General features: G+C 37.3%; 1 protein-coding gene across 1 annotated transcript in view; it reads left to right on the forward strand.

Moving 5' to 3' along the window:
- Window positions 1-17,136, forward strand: part of NPAS3 (neuronal PAS domain protein 3) — a 552,805-nt gene extending 535,669 nt beyond the window's left edge. The window contains exons 11-13 of the mRNA XM_031553767.1: window positions 7,282-7,429; window positions 10,493-10,608; window positions 13,126-17,136. Coding sequence (XP_031409627.1) covers window positions 7,282-7,429; window positions 10,493-10,608; window positions 13,126-14,435 — 1,574 coding nt within the window. The 3' untranslated portion in view covers window positions 14,436-17,136. The remainder of the gene's footprint in view (window positions 1-7,281; window positions 7,430-10,492; window positions 10,609-13,125) is intronic.
- Window positions 17,137-17,507: the final 371 nt, after the last annotated feature.

The raw sequence follows: 17,507 nt of genomic DNA on the forward strand, positions 1-17,507 counted from the left end.
GGGAATGCCCTGCCAAGCATCTGAAGCCTTTGTAACCAACCTGCACAGACTGTTAGGCATTGGTTCTGTGATCATAAGAAACTTACTTATTCAGACATTATTTTATTCTTATTTTATATGGATTGCGGGCAAGGGGAGAGTAGTGCTAAGCTATCTTTGTAGGGCTTGGAGTTTTGCTGGGATTTTTAATAATTATTATTCTTTTTACAGTGATCTGGTTTTAAAAGGGCATTATGTTTTAAATATGCCTTATGTCATTCACTGCCAATAGTGAGATGATGATAAGTCTTTGTGGGTTTAAAGGCATTCCAACATTCAGTTGTGCCATGCCACCATGACATTGTGCTGTGGATCTCTTTCCTGCAGTGTTTAAGCTGAGAAAACCATATTCATTTTGCTTAGTACAAGCATCCATACAGAGACTCAACCCATAAACAAAAGCATATTTGAAAGGATAGTATCCTTTCACTCAAAACAGGCCATCTTTAATTTATGAAATTCAAAAAGAAAATTAATATAGTTGCCAATCAGCTTCTGTATTTTGATCAGCCTCTGTGAAATCACTGTTTCCTATTTGTAGGAGATATAGCTATGTATAGTTCACTGATAAATTTGGCATAGAAAGGGTTATGTTCTAAAGTCATTAAGCTTACATAGATTTTCATATGATGGACATTAATATTACTGGAGAGATGGAGAACAGATTTAAGCTTCTTGAGCAAGCAGGGCCAAATTTCTCCTCTGATGTTGCATTTTAGTACCTGAAGGCAAAATTTGGATCTGGGATTTCATTTTCCCCTCCAGTTTGAACAGACAGAGTTCATTAATGATAATGGAAGTTCTGTCTGAAGTTGGTGTTCAAAGCAGGCTTGAGTTTCTAAAGGACCGTTTCAATATTAGCAGAAGGAAATCACTATATGGCTGGATTGAAGTTTTAAAAGTCACAGGGAGATAGATCGTGGGAGAGGAAAAGTTAAGAAGGGGAAAAGAAAACCTAGAGAATCCTAGGTGGAAAAAATCTGGAGTTTATTTTTCAATCCATTTTATTATTAAAGAAATTTAGTTTATTTACATCATTTCTGTTGAATATAAAGAAGAGTTTTCTGATACGCACATCATAATCTTCCACAAGAGTGCATCTAGTGATACATTGAATTAGGTAGTATGATTCTGTCATTATATTTGTCAATATCTACATAATGTTTTAAAATAAACATCTTACCTGGCATGATATATTCTTGATAATAGTTACTGTTAAACGTAAGTTTTCAGAATAAAAAGACAATTTTTAAGTGATGGACCATGGGTAATAGTATGTATTAGCCGTCATGTAAGGAAGAGGAGAAAAAAAAGTTCAGTTTTTCTAAATGGTTGATTACTGCCTTAAGTAGAGGGTTTGGTTTCACTTTAATTTTTTTCCATCAAGGTTGTTAATCCTTATTTTTGCCTAATTTGTCAGGTATTTAAATATGTAGCATCCTCACGCTGGATGATTTAGCAATATTCCATACTGCAAAAGTAAGCAATCAATTGCCATGCACAGCATTTTTAGAGTGAATGCATATGCTTAAAACAATTTCATGTGAATGGAAGAGTTAGGTGGGAGTTTGGGTACCAGTATATAGCTTTTCTTCAGGAATAGACACTGCTCTTTCCCACTCGACTTTGGAAAAGATGAGATAAGCAAATATTACTTATAATATCAACAGCAGGTTAGCAGCCAAGGTCTCAGTAAGTGTTATTGACACAATACACCAAATTCTACCTAAATCAAAAAAAATGTTCTGATGAGAGACTGGAAATATCCCAGGGCTGGTAGGCAGCTATTTGTGGTAAGGACAGGATCACAGCAACATGATCCATGGGGACATCAGTGACAGAATGGTGTCATTTTTGCCTGAGCAACTTGCTGTGGAAGCAATGCTTTCGGCCTGCTGTGTAGAGAGCATATTTGTGCACAAGCCTTGCTTACGTCCCCTCATGTTCACCCCACCCAGTGTAGGAAATGATAAATCGAAGTGTTTGCAGAGAATTGTATAGGTGTTTGCTCGCAGTATATCTATGGGTCTTTCATTATTTATCTCATAATTTTGTTTAAGTACCAGATATCATTTGGCATTACCAATATTGTTCAGTCCTTTGTTCTCATTGCTAAAATCCAGTCTGTGTATGCCTACTATTTAAAACATCTAACTCACTAATTGCAAAATCTATAGAAAAGTCCTTAGAACATCAAAGGCTCACTTGATCCTCGGAGCTGTTATAAATGAAAAACTGTCTCTGTTACAAGCAAATAAGGCACTTAATGCACTCTTTCTGGCTGTGATGCTATTTTTCCTGTGGGTTTTGAAAATGACCTTCCTGTAAGTATCAAGGACTGTAACTTTTCAGATAAAGAAACTTGTTCTTGTTTTAAGTCTATGCCAGGCTCATTCCCCTATAGCCCACAGTTTTCAAAAAGAGAAGAAAAAGTAATCCAGAATTAAAAAAATATAAAAAAACCCTCTGTTTCCAGAACGAAGTTACCCTGTCAGCTTGCCTTGGGCCTTAGGTGGAGAAGTAGAGATTAAAGAGTCAGTATTCCTTTTCATGTTTCGTCTGCCAGTTTTGTGAATGTAGAAAGAGTACTTGTGGCTGTAGCTAAGTATCCAACTGTGGTATTAAATATGGCATTTTCATTCTATTGCAGTAAATTAAAAACATTCTTATAAGTTTATTACAACGGGAATTTGGTATCAATACTATATTCAGTCATTGATAAAGGTATTTCAAGGAGAAGGCTGAATAGCACAGCAGATGTAACCTCAATATTTTCACTAATTATAAAGAACCTCTTTGTGAGGCTGTGTGAATATGTAAGATGATCTCATCATTTCCTATTTACTCAATACTTACCTGAATACGCAATATAGTGTAGCTTTTAAATGCATACGCACATGAGTAGAATGTCCTTTTGTAAGAGACTTTGCTAAAAGACTGCTTTTGATATACAATTTCTTCATCTCCTCTTCAAACTGAATTAAGCTACTTCCTTCTTTTAAAACACAACTCGCTATTTAGAAGTTTTGGCTTTGATTTCTCAGAACAGCCTCACAGGAAGAAACCATGTTCTTTTTCCTTTTGTAACCATATTTCTGAAGACAAACTTGTACTGATTTATTTTGATTTCCGAACAGAAATAGGTTCCTGCAAAGAACACTGACTGTTTCTTCTTCTCCCCCCTCCTTTGCTACACTGCTACAAGTATATTGCTGTGCACAAAGCTACCAAGGAAAACTGAAATCCCTCTGTTGGGAACAGTGTACATAGCAATATATTCATACTTTGAGAAACAAGTGAGATTTTTAATTTAGTTTTTAGCATTACGTACTGTGCATTTCTTGCATGCTAACCACTGAATTGAAGCAGAGTAAGTAATGGCTAAGCAAATTTTATACAAGTTTAGCATCCACCATTTTAGGGAATATGTCACTCAGCCCTCAGTGATTACCTTTGACTGAAGGGTTTATATAGATACCTATGTGTGTGTGTGTGCGCGTGTGTATATATGTATAATTATATGTTGTCTTTTTCCTAGTATGTAGAATTTGTTTCTTCCTCACAGTTATACTGATTGTAAAAATTGCTCCTGACAGCTATTAGCTGAGAAGTCAGTGTTTGAAAGATTTCTCTGTATTTCCATGCAAGTTGGCTTGGTAACAAGGTCTTTTTTCTCCTCTCTGTTATAAGTACGTAACTTCCATTAACATTTTGGAGACATGCGTGTATTGGCAGGAGAAACAAAGTCTGTAAGAGAAGTCACCTTTTGTGCTGTTCTTACAAATAGGCTGATATACCCAATCCTGCACAATCACATCCAACTTCAGTCATCTGAGAAATCCTACTGATGTGGTCCCAAGTCTTACTTTCCCACATACTTTGTCTGCCAGCTGGATATTCCATGTATGTTTTTGCTAAATAGAAAACAGCTTTGCTAGCAATTTTGGTAACAAACAGAAACTTAAAACTCTGTATTTCTCGGTGTACAAAAACACAGACCTGAATTCAGTAAGGGAATTGTCTTAAATACAGTCTGATTAACTTCAGAACGTGTTCCAAATATCATTATATTTTCCTAAATTTACACTAACCTGAAATCGGTTATCTGTGGCTAGTAACAAAACATAACTTCAGAAGCACAAATTAAGTTGGACTAATTCTGTACTTTATTTATTTATTAATGGACTCCCCATACCTGCAAACTGAAGATCCTCAAGATGAAACCAAGTTTCCTCAGTAACAGCAGGTTATAAAGAAAACAGATTTCCCTTCTTGATGTGTCCTTCTAGTTGTACGTTTTCTCAGAAATATCATTTAATTTCTAAGTTTCAATTTGACAATGCCAACAGTTAAAGAATACTATAAATTAGAAAACATATCAGACGTTTTCATTCTTTCTCTTGCATTGCATTGAGAATTTTTTTTCCAAGCTACAGTATGATCTTTCAGACCTGGATTGAGACTATCCAGTGTACTCTCAAAGGATGTAAGAACCAGATTTAGCAGCACAGCACAGCTGGTCTGCCAGACAATCTCTTTACAGAGAGAATTTTTATATTGAATCGTGGGACTTCCTCCAGAGCATGGTCCACAAATCTCTCATATGAAATGTGCCTTAGACAGTTGCAGGGAGAAAAATTCTATGTATGTGGCAATATATCTGAGCTGACCAAATAGAGAGTGGGAATTTGCAGGAACATGAACTTCATGGAAAGCCTATTTTTAAGATAATATTTCAGATTTTCTTTGGGCGCAGTAGTTCGAGAGCCTGAACTCTGGCTGTAGATTTTTTGCATGCAACACCTATACATTGAATTCTTTCTTAAAAAAAGCACATTTTCCTTCAGAAATAGCTTGTAAGGTTTTAGTTTTCCCTCCTTCCATAGCTATGAAACAAATGCTCAGTGCAACAACCAATGTAAGAGGTACTGAAGGAGGAAATGTCCAAAATGAGATGGACCGAAAGGACTAGGAGATCTGGGTCTCCATAACTATCATTGTGCAGGATTGCTGTGTCAAGTCACTGTATAGTGACTCACCTTGACTTTCAAATATCCACTGTGGGCAATTATGAGGATTCATCCTTTAATATTTGTATATCATGGTAAATTTGAGTAGAAATTGTTATAAAGAGGACAGCACAAATGACAGGTGACATATGCAGGTAGAATTTACTAGTTACTGCATGTAATTGTGGGCGTTCAGCTTTCAGGAAAGGAAACAATATCACTCTAGACTTCCATGCATATCGATATTACTGTCAGCTGTAAACGAGAGCATTTTGAATGTTCTATTTTACTGAAATGGAAAAGTCTACCATAATCAAAACTTACAGCAATTTCGTCCCTTATTTTTCATAACTAATAAATTTGGACTAATTTATGTGAGATTGTTTTATAAAGTAGCATGCAACATTGGTTTGACAGAAATGCTGGGTAGTCAGTTGTAAATATTTTATCTTTATTCTACTGTATAATGAAGTTTTGACGCCAATGAATTACCATAGCAGGATATTTAGAGTTTGGAATACAAAAATAAAAATTTGGGAACGTTTATGGATCTTTTCTACAAACAGACCTAGTTGAGTAGAGACTGCTGCAAAACAAAAGAACTCAGATCACACAGATATTTGTTCATATTGCAGCTGAGCCTGACGCTGAACTTTTTACATGCTCTTATTCATTCAACTGCTGACAAATCAGAGTACGGGGGGGACTCCGAGGTAGGAAAAAATCCGTGTATGTAGGGCTGCCTCTATAAATATGCTTTTTCTGTAGATATCTGTACAGGGATTGTACAAGGACCTAGATACAGATACATAGAAATGTATAATTAGGGGTATAGACGTTTGGTTAACTTGAAAGCTCCAAAGTATAATTTGTCACATTTATGGCACGAACTTTAACTGCCTTAAATACTTACTCTTTTCCAAAGTGACTTTTTTCTTTTCCCTTTGCAAAAAATAAAAAATAAAAAATAAAAATGTACTTCATGAAACCATTGTATATGAAGCACTTATTAGCCGTAATTAAATGGACAATATGAATTTACTACATCTTTAGGACTCTGGCTTGTTCTGGTTTAGAGCAAGATGATTAATGCAAATACATATTACTTGAGATAACCATTTAGCAGCTAATTTAGCCAAATTTATTACAGCAGTTAGAGGTTTTTCATTTTAGCAGACGGAGACAAGGACATGACAAAAGCAGAAGGTGTATATGAATGCACACTGCCCTCTAGTGTACAAAGTTTCATAGGATTAGTGAGAATTGCAGACAAGAGCAAGCGTTCTTGTAACAATAGTACCCAGATTTTGTATAGTTTAGATTTTCTTTAAAACTATGCAGCGTCCATCCTCTGAAACATCTGCATTTTATCCCATTTTCCTGAAACTGTGGTGTCAGACACAAACCAAATCCATTTCAATTTGGCAATATTTTGGTTGAAGTGTTGCTTTAAACATCTGTATTTTTAAGCCTTCTTTCTGCAAGCATATAATAGCACCGTTTCACATTACTGATTTCTTTTACTTGTTTCTCTGTTTCCTGGCATATTTCAAACATTGGAGAGAGCTGTCACTCTTTGGCTCTATCCAAGTCATTCTGTGCTTCCCTTAGGCCTCTTTCTCAGTCTGCTGGTGGATTTACTTTGCTCGGGTAGAAGTAAATTCTCCCAAGACTTTCCCCCTACTGACCAGTGGAGATTTGGTTCATCTGAGAACTGTAAATTCTGTTTGACAAGATCAAAGAAACAGATGTATAAGTTCAGTAGTTGATATTGCCTGCAATAAGGAGAAATGATCAAAGCAGCAGGGGTAGAGTATCTTCCCAAACCTTTCAAATATCCAGAATCTCAAAGAGGTCTACCTAGGAGCTATGAATAAATCACATATAAATTTGCCTCTTTTTTTTTCTTTTTCTTTCTTACAGTTTGACTCTGAGTGCATTGAAAATGTCCACACAGCAATAAGTATTCTGTGAACCAAAGAGATTTGTAGTTCTTTTCACTTTTCTTCTTCTACTAGAGTTTCCAAAACCAGATTAAAAATATACTTTAAAAGCTTGTAAAGCATACAAGTCGTCATACTGAGCATCAGATGCCATTTGCCATCTCATTAAACCTAAACGAAGTTGAGAATCTTTTGCTCATACATGCTGGATGTCGTACAATGCAGATCATTTTACTACAGTTCTAATATGCAATATATCTTGTTTCTATTCCACTTGTATTTTTCCCCAGTGTTGAATAAGGGTCAGTGTGTAACAAAGTATTACCGCTGGATGCAGAAGAATGGAGGTTATATCTGGATACAGTCTAGTGCAACCATAGCTGTCAATGCCAAGAATGCAAGCGAGAAGAATATCATCTGGGTCAATTACCTTCTCAGGTACATCTTCCAATCCCTTCTCTCACTTGAACTGCTCTCTCTATTGCTTAACTGTGCTTGTAAGAGTTTTAGGAAAAAACAATTGCTTGCTATAGAGTATTAATGAAAACAACTTTTTCCTATGGTCTGCTATTTGGTTGAATGTATTAAGAAATCTGTCACATCTCAGTACACTGGAACATTTTTGAATTATTATGCTGCTTTAGCATTCAAGCAAACCTTCCATCATTTTACTGCATGTCTTGACTATCCTGAAGTCTACTCAACCTGAGCTGAAATGTAGAAAATTCACACCAACTTGCAGTGGCTGTATCATAAAACATGGTATGAAGTGCTGGGCACTGGTTTATTTGGTTACTGAAATTGCATGGAAGCAAACTTCCTAGACGACTATGAAAAGAAAGGTGTCTCTGAAAGATATTCAGCTCTCACTCTGAAAAGCAGAATTTTCTCAGAAGAAAAGTCTTGAAATAATGTGTTACTCTTAAACTATTTGATGGTATTCACTTTTAAAACTGCAAAGTAGGATTCACAAACAAAAGTAGCTCTTAAGATTATTTGAAACCAAAACAGTGAAAGATTCTTCCCTCAAAAAAATCTGTTTTACCAAACACAAGTGTTTTCAAAGGACAGGTTTCTGAGCTCAAGGGAAGACCAACAGCCAGTGAGAGACAGTGAATTATAAACCTGACCTTTCTCATCTGAAAATACTTTTTAACACATTCTGTCCTGTAAGTGTTCAATAAGATTGGGAGATTTTCTGTTTCATTTCAGAGCAAACAAAACAAAATTTGAAACCTTGAGATTGTCATGAAATGCAATTGTCATTTTCTGACCTGTTTTCCTTTTAAATTGCTTGTTGTGGTTTGCTACATTCCCTTTGATGCTGTGAGAGCTCAAAGTTATCTCCAGGGGTTAAAGTGTGACTTTATGCCAAGTCCAGCAAGCCCACGCCTGCCTAAACTTGCATGTTGAATTACTTCTGATATCCCTATAGAGGAAGAGAGGGAAGCAACCCCCAGCAGGAGAGCACTGAGGGACCCCATGGGAAACCTTCCATAGAGATGGAGTGTAATCTGACTGGGGTTAGTTGCTTCTGCCCTGCTATGATTAAGCATGGGTGTTTCCAAAGATATCCTTATCCTTCAATTTTTGTGTCTTCTTTAAAATAAGTGGATGCTCATCATCCACAGAGTGAAGTGTTAACTGAGCCTGCAAGAGAGAGGCAGAACGCGGCATTTCAAGAGTTCAGCTTGAGCCTTCCAATTCTGCACTAGAAGTATACTTTCAATGTCCCAGTACTAACAGGGCTTCAAACTGCTCAGAAATATACTCATTTTCTATTCAAAAAAATATAAACAGTTGCCTCTGCCCCTTTGCTACTTTTCAGACAGTGGGTGAGCTCAATCCTTAAATGTTCTACGAAATTATTTTGTCTAGCAACAGAGTAAATCTAACAAAAAAAAGGAGAGAAGCAGTGTGGTCTTACTCAAGGCTGCTTCCAAACTTGACTTTTCCACTACGCTCTCTTCACTGGTTTGCTAGAGAAAGATTAATTTCTTCAGTTAATTTGTATTTTTAATTTAGATTTATCTTAGTACTGGAATCCATGAAGGGTCCAAACCATATTTTAATGACAGATCAAGGCATAATTAGGTCTACTCTGAGCCAGAGTACTGGTCTGTATACATTTCCATGCATTAGAAAGTACGATTCAGCTGTCTGTAAAGAGATAGACTAATTATAGCGACAGAGAGGATTAATGCTGTTCTTGTTCTAGCAACTTGTTATTCGCGGTGTGAAAGCAATCAAGCATCTTTTGCTTAGAGGGGGCAAATTTGGGGACTGCCCTGGGATGCAACAGAATAAAGATACTTTGTCAGGACAAAACCATAAAGATGGTAATTGTGTGAATGGCATTTCAGCGTGAGCTGTGTGAACTCTGAATTTTCACAGTACACTGTAATAGACTGAATATGGGCACAGTGTCATTGTGATAATGTGTCAGTCACCCCTAGCCCTGCCTCACATTGTTCTACATAGGACTGCAGATTTTCTGCTCTATCACAGGGAAGGAATTTGAGTTGCTTAGAAATGTTCATCTATTTAAAAATGATTAAAGACTTTGTTTATTTTCAACATTCCGATGCCACTTTTGTGCAGCTGTGTTTCTCTCTCTTTGCACTGGTTTGGGAAAGAAGCATATTTTGGAAGGTGCAAACCAAGAAAAAGCTTAGCATTTTCTTCAGTTTCTCTGTTAGTGTAGCTTTTTTGCATTGCAGTCGTGTTCGTTGCTAACAAGTCACAGGTGAGCACCACATGAGCAGCTGAAGATATGATTATAATGGGTATGTTGACAGTTCTTTATCCCTAACATATGCATCTAAACATGCATATGTGCATCTGTCATAGAGTGGTTGCTTACGGAATCTTGGTGATGTGGATCCATGTGTGCAGTATTTTAAATATATATATATATTTAAGGATATGTATATATCCTTTTTAGTTATCTGCTGGCCAAGCTCTTTTGAGTAGTGGTCATTTCCTCTAGCCCTAACTGATCACCTTCTTACTAATTTTATGCATGATGTTTGTTGAGAAAAATCACTTGTTGAAATGGCCTTGGGAAGGTTGATATATTTACAGAGATAATTCTAATAGATATTGGTGGTGGAAGAGAAACAGGCTGGAAAAGTTACAGCACAGTCCTTGTATTTCCAAGCACAGTAATGGATGGAGTTGAAATAGAAATATTCTGTTGTTCAATGATGACACAATATGTTAGATATCATACAAACCACTGTGTCCCACTTTGGTAATACTTTCTTAGTTCTAAAAATTCACTAGAATGAAACAGTGTTTATATCTGATCAACACAAATATTTGACAGACTATTAACATATACCTTCATAAAATTCCTGCTGTAAAGCTCTAAGGAAACAAAAACATGGTTTTGTGTTTGCTCTGCTATTCTTTCTATTTATGTTCTCTGATATGAAAAGAAGAAAAAACATGCAACTACAAATCATCTAATTGTGTTTATTTATGCTGTCTCTTCTTCAGTAACCCAGAGTACAAGGACACTCCTATGGATATTGCACAACTTCCTCATCTGCCAGAGAAAACCTCAGAATCCTCAGAGACCTCTGACTCTGAGTCAGACTCAAAGGACAATTCAGGTAACACACATGATGTATCCTTCTTTATAGTCACAAAAGATCCATGACATGAGAGCCACATGGTTGCCCTTCCAACAGCTTCTCAATATTTCTCAAGGAGTGTTTTGTTACAACAGCAAAAATCCTGTAGAATTAAGTTGAAGAAATCCAGGACAATATTTTAATAACCTCAGCATTTTCACAGTATCTCAGTGTTTCTATTAATTCTATGGATGCATCCTTGCCTACATTGCATTGAACAAAATATTTGGGTCTCCAGCTAAGCTTCATAAATACGTTCATAAACATAAACACAACGAGATGTGTTGTGCCTTATGAAAGACCATGGAATTGTAACTGTTGAACGTAATTATAGTTTTTATTTTTCAAAAGCAGTCAAACTTTCTGAACATAAATATCCACCATCAGTCTCCATGACCTTATTTCTTATATAAATGCTTTTTTTATTATTATTAGTCTCACTAGGGGGCAGCGAACATTGCAAGGTTTTAGGGTCTTCTTGGGTTAAAATAATTACAATTTATAGGTTCAAGCACTTTTTTCTAAGCTCTTAAAGTCTGGGACTTAGCTATGTTTTAAAAGCTAAATATAATTGTCAAACTTAATATACAAATTAGTCTTACAGATGGTCCAATACACAGATGGTTCACTGTGATTATACAGGCTCAGGTACAGATTAATTGGCTTTTAAAGAAAAATGGTTGTCCATGGCCCAAGAACTGAGGTTACTCGACTACAGCACATATATGATAACATTAAAAAAAAAAAAGAAAAGAAGAACCAAAACTGGAAAAAATCACTACTGTCTGTGCTTCCTTTACACTATCTTGTTTCTAAATAGCCAAAGAGCACAGATGTGGAGAAAAGTTTGCATTTCTCATGAGCACTCTAAGTTCCTTCAGGTGAGAAATACACATACGTTCATAACTCCTAAGGCTGACTCAGACCAAGACAGCGCTCTTCAGTGGCACATGTGAACATCTCAGAAGATGTCTGCAGGCCTTGCTAGACAGCAAAGGAGAAGGTTGTTTCTAGCAAAATAATTAAACAGAAATTGCAAGGGATCTGAAATCAGAGCACTGTATTGGATGCAACCAACAAGTTCAGTTCAAGCCCAGGCAAATTTTGTGCAGTTTTAGAATCCTTTACCATAAACCCACACTTGACCAACTAGAAATCAGGTCTAGAAGACAACATCTTTAAAAATTATAAGTGAAACTCAGACCCAGATGGCTGCAGTTTGGGGTGTTGTGGCTGCTCATTTGCTTCTGTGAGTTTGGTTTTTCAAAATGAGAGGTCTCTCTCGTGTTAATGACTCAAGCTGAAATCTCTCCAAGCAGCTTACTTGAAATTAATACAAAGTATATTGCCCTGAATTCTCAGGCAGCTTCCCCATCAGGCCTACCTGCTCCAGCATTTCCAGCACTGTTTGGTATTAACATGGCTCCAGAAGTAACCAATCTGTAAAAGAAAACTGCCCCTTCCCCTGTCCAACACAAATGTACTGAAAGGGGCAGTACTTGGCCCTGATGAGTGAAAAAAAAGAAATCTTTTATTTCCCAACAAAAGATATCTGGCTGTTCTGTAAAAGACGGGATCTCCTGAAGCCTTTTATGACCCTTTCAAACACAGCATGATAATGGGGAGTATTCATTCTCAAAGCTGCCTTGGCTGTCTGAGTCCAGTGGACTAGAGTATTTATCTCATCCTTATTCAAATTAGGTAAAAAAAAAATCTAAAATACAAGTGAAAGAATTCAGGCAAGAAGAGTGACAGCTTCTCAGTGCTGTAGCTGGGCTGCTTTCAATGGCCCTTAGATGATTTGGATCAATCGAGAATTTAATTCGCTGCCTGAATCTTTTTTTCTGTGTTTTTTTTTCCTTGCCCTTCAAGAGAATATGAAAAGCCAGTCTAGCAACGTAACAGAATTGTTTAAACTGGTTTATTCGCTCAGATTTATACACATATGACCTGCTTCTCCTCTCAATACTGGAGGAGAGTGGCAGAAATTCCACAGCAGTCAGAGATGCTGTGCCTCTTCAAAAGTGGTAAAGGTGAAGGAAAATGAGATGAGAGGACTAAGGATCCTCATTAGTTAATAGTACTAAATCTTCATGCCTTCCCACTTGAGGAGAACACATAAGAAGTGAAAGAACAATAATCAGAGCATAATGGTCATAATGGGATTGTTCACTGACTCCTCTTCCTTCAGGTGAAACGGGGCTCTTGTGCTCACAGTTGTCAAGACAGTTCTTACCAACAGAGCAGATATAAAGGGCTCCTCATCCAAGGTGCCTTAGTAGTATATGTTCAAGGAAAATTCAGGCCAAACAGATAGCACAGGCCTTCAGTGCTTTGAAAATCCCATGTCAGAGAGATTAATGGTGATCTCTGCCAACACCATATTGCAAATAAACATGGCTCTACAGAAGAGAATGCTTCATTGGTAGGTAGAAATCTAGATGTAATATTATATTCTCGTTGCTGATGATTCGTTTCACTTTCCTTTTGCTTTAGAGGACAATGAGAACTCGAAGTCAGATGAGAAAGGAAACCAATCAGAAAACAGTGAAGACCCTGAATCTGACAGGAAAAAGTCAGGAAATCAGTCAGATAATGAAATGAACTGTAATGATGATGGGAACAGCTCCAGCAACCAGGACAGCAGGGACAGTGATGACAGCTTTGAGAATTCGGACTTCGAGAATCAAAAAGCTCCTGAGGACAGTTTTGGCACTCTTGGGTCTATGCAGATCAAGGTGGAGCGTTTTGTTGAGAGTGAGTCAGACTTGCGGTTGCAGAACTGTGAATCACTGACCTCAGACAGTGCCAAGGACTCAGACAGTGCAGGGGAAGTAAATGCCCAGTCTTCTAGCAAACATCAAAAGAGGAAGAAGAGAAGAAAAAAGCAAAAGGGAGGCAGCATGACCCGGAGAAGGTTGTCAAGCACCTCAAGCCCAAACGGACTTGACTCAGCTTTGGTGGACCAGCCCCAGCTGCTCTCGTCGCCAAACAGTGCCTCAGTGCTCAAAATTAAAACAGAAATCTCAGAACCTATCAATTTTGATAATGATAGCAGTATTTGGAATTACCCCCCCAACAGGGAAATCTCAAGGAATGAATCACCCTACAGTATGACCAAGCCCCCCAGCTCCGAGCACTTCCCTTCCCCCCAAGCCAGCAGTAGTTTACATGTCTCCATTCCAGACTCCGTTCTCACCCCACCAGGGACTGAAAATACTGCCAGCCGCAAAACTCAGTTCAGCACCTCATCCAACTCAGCCTTGGCTCCTGTGTCCTCTGACCCTTTGTCACCCCCGCTTTCAGCATCTCCAAGGGATAAACACCCAGGTGGTCCCACAACTTCCAACTCTTTGTTGTACACTGGGGATCTGGAAGCCCTTCAGAGGTTGCAAGCAGGCAATGTGGTGCTTCCTTTGGTTCACAGGGTAACAGGAACCCTTGCCGCAACAAGCACTGCTGCTCAGAGGGTCTACACCACTGGCACTATTCGGTATGCTCCAGCTGAAGTTACTTTAGCGATGCAGGGCAACCTCCTCCCCAATACCCACGCTGTTAACTTTGTTGACGTTAACAGCCCCAGCTTTGGGCTGGATCCTAAAACACCGATGGAAATGCTCTACCACCATGTTCACCGACTCAATATGTCGGGACCATTTGGAAGTGCTGTGAGTGGGGCCAGTCTGACCCAAATGCCTGCAGGGAATGTGTTCACGACTGCCGAAGGACTGTTTTCCACTCTTCCATTTCCTGTGTACAGCAATGGCATTCACACTACACAGACTCTGGAACGGAAAGAGGATTGAAATATGACCACATACTGTGTTCAGTGTTAAGCTCTGAGGCATAGACTATGTTTTAATTTAGACCTTTAATTCTAGCACTTTGAATTCGAGCAGGTCAGTTTATTCTCTCAATATGACAGTCCCCATTTCATTCCCCTTCTCTTTAACTTGACTTATTCTTTAATGTAAAGATATTTTTTTATTTTTGCCTTCAGAGAGTTGAAGTACCAGTTGCCTGCCATTTTGTCTTCTTCTAAGATGTGTGTTTTTTCCTTTGCATCTTTATTAAGATGCCTTTAATGTGTATGCCTCTGCCATAGAATACTCAGTGTTGTGGTAAAGAGATTTTAAAGTGACAACCATTGGTTTTACTTCAAAATGATCTTGATATGATCAAGATTAAAAGAGACAAGCATAAACAATGTGCCCTGTTTGACTAAGTCAAATGAAAAGGGGTTTTTGTTCCTAATTCCTTTAAAATAGGGGATAGTATTTTAGAATTTTATGCAGAGTTTAATTCTCTTTTTATGGTTAAGATTTTCTTACTTGCACATAAAATAATTTGGGTTCTTAAAAAGTTAATTTCTGGCCTGTGACTAGAATGTTGAAAAGTTGGACTAAATGTTAATTACTGAAACTTTAACTTAATTTCTAAAACCATGGTGCTATCATTTATTAATCTGTAATATCTTCATACAATTTGCAGCTTGTGGGCTGGGTTTTGAAAAGAATGTGTTCCGTACTGGTCTATAGTCGGGTGCTGCAGTCTCCTTGGTTAGTTAAGACAAAAGCCCTCATTAACATTTGCTGCAGGACTTAAATTTTTTTTACCTCCAAACTAACAAGCATAGCCTCACGTTAAATTTAAATGGGTCAGGAAGCCTTTTTCAAAAAGTGCTTAAAAACAAAAAACTCAATTTAATTGATGCAAGGAGCAGTTTCTTAGGTGCATATTGTTTTGCTTTGTTGTTTGTTTTTTTCTCAGTGTAACTGAGGCTAATTCTACATCAAATAACACTTCAGAGTAAAAAAAAAAACCACAAAAAAACAGAAGAACTATTTAACATGTTTTGTTTTTCATTTAATATTATAGAGGGAAGGTTGTAAATTTCTTTTTGTTCCTTGATTTGGGTATTTTTTTGTTGCTTTTCCCTTATTTCTAGTGTTGAAACCAATATGTTATAAAACTAAAGAATGGGTTAATAAGCTTGAAATAGATAACTACAACTGAAAACTGCACATTAAGTAAAAGAGAAAAATCTCCTATTTTGTCTTCATTGCCAGAAATCACAGTGTAGTGTCAAACACTGCAAATGACTGTCAAATATAAATTCTTCTTCCACTCCATCTTTGGCAGCTGTTTGTTAAGGCATCTAATAACAGATGTGAGAACTGTAATGTGTACAATGTGTAAGTGTCCTTGGCTGTCAGTCCCATTGCAGTTTCAATGTGTGTTACTATATGCAGTATATACTAAGCTAATGTAGTTGTTTGTCCTTTGTCTTCTCTGTGCTTTATCTCTAGTCTGGAGTGGTAAAGTCCCATTCCTGCAGTCCTAGTGAACCAGTGATTCTTGGGGGTTAGTGGTTTTTGTGTGGTGGCCTTCCTCTGTAATGTCACCTTATGCTGCTTCCACTGTCTGTATACCTTTTAATTTCTGCAGTTGCTTTGCTGTTGTGTATTCTCCAACCTCTCTCTCTCCCCCCTCCTCCCCTCCTCTCCACGCTTCCCGTCTCTTCCTCTCTCGTTCTCTCTTCTTCACTCTCAGAGAAAAGACTCTTAACTAGCTCAAGGTTAATGGAGCCATTTTTCCCACAGAGGAATTCTGGGTGTGACTTACTCTTCCAGTGTACCACACAATGCACTACAGAGTAATGCTCAGATTTATTAAGCAAATTGATGCCATATAGCCTCAGTTGTTAACATTCCCAGAGTCCCTTGTGCTCTAACCGTAAGCAGAGGGTGCATTTCTTTGGTTTTCTCCCAGGTAGGCTGAGGGAGCAATACATACAGCAATCACCAGTGAGATAGAAAATCCTTTCAAAGATCAACCAATGTCATTCAAAAAGGAAACAGCTTAGAACTGTCATATATATTTGCTTATGTGTGCAATGCTAATATATTAACTCAGCTGTCCTTTGAATTTTTGATCACTCACTGTGTTGAGTCAATTCCTCCAGTAGCTTTGAATTTGAGATGTTGGTCCAAGCCGCAGTGGAACAATAGTGAAAGGGAATTGGATGTCACAGATTTAATTAATGAGCTTTTAAAGGTTAAATTTGAAGGATTTAAGTAGGACTAAAAAAGGCAAGAAAGCTGATTGGAAAATTCAGAGTTTAATTTTGGATGCTCTACTCTAGCTATTGAACAATCAAAGGAGTGCACCTATCAGCTACAAAGAACAGCTAGACAGCTGTTGTTTTTTGTTTTGTTTTGTTTTGTTTTATAAATGTTTCTGTGTTGTGTCAAAATGATTTCTGGTGATTTAAACTAACAGATAATCACAGCTGCTGTCTAAATCCATAGTGTTTAAAATTACAAAATGAGAAAAAACTTCATTACCTGTGAAGACTGTGTCTGTGTTTTTAACTATTTCTTGTACAAATATATGAAATCTTTTATGAGGAGACTGGTGCCAAGTAGCTGAATAATGGGGAAAGGGATTCTGTTCGTATAAATCTTAGCAGTGTTACCAACTCTATAATATAAAAAAAAAAAAAAATTAAAACGTTAAAAAGTGACAGCTATGGTACATTTATTTTGTGTTAAGCTAACTGAATCTAACTTCTCGAGTGCCTGGCTTATTTGAAACATTTTTTTCATTGATCATTGATAATGCTGCAAATCAGAAATGTACATACTTCATTTACAACAGGGTTCTTTTTATACTTTTGTAGATTCTCATACATGTCATACATGGTTGTCTTTATGTAACTTAATTTTTTTCATCCCGCAGGTGCCATTTTCATAATAAACTTCTCTTGGATTTGTTACTATCTGGCATCATTTCTTTCACATATAACCATCCTGACTAATGAATGCTGGTAGTATTTGTTTAAGCAGGTATTTTTAAATTGTTTAAAAATATATATA

This window comes from Meleagris gallopavo, chromosome 5, assembly GCF_000146605.3.
Source record: "Meleagris gallopavo isolate NT-WF06-2002-E0010 breed Aviagen turkey brand Nicholas breeding stock chromosome 5, Turkey_5.1, whole genome shotgun sequence".
NCBI lineage: Eukaryota > Metazoa > Chordata > Aves > Galliformes > Phasianidae > Meleagris > Meleagris gallopavo.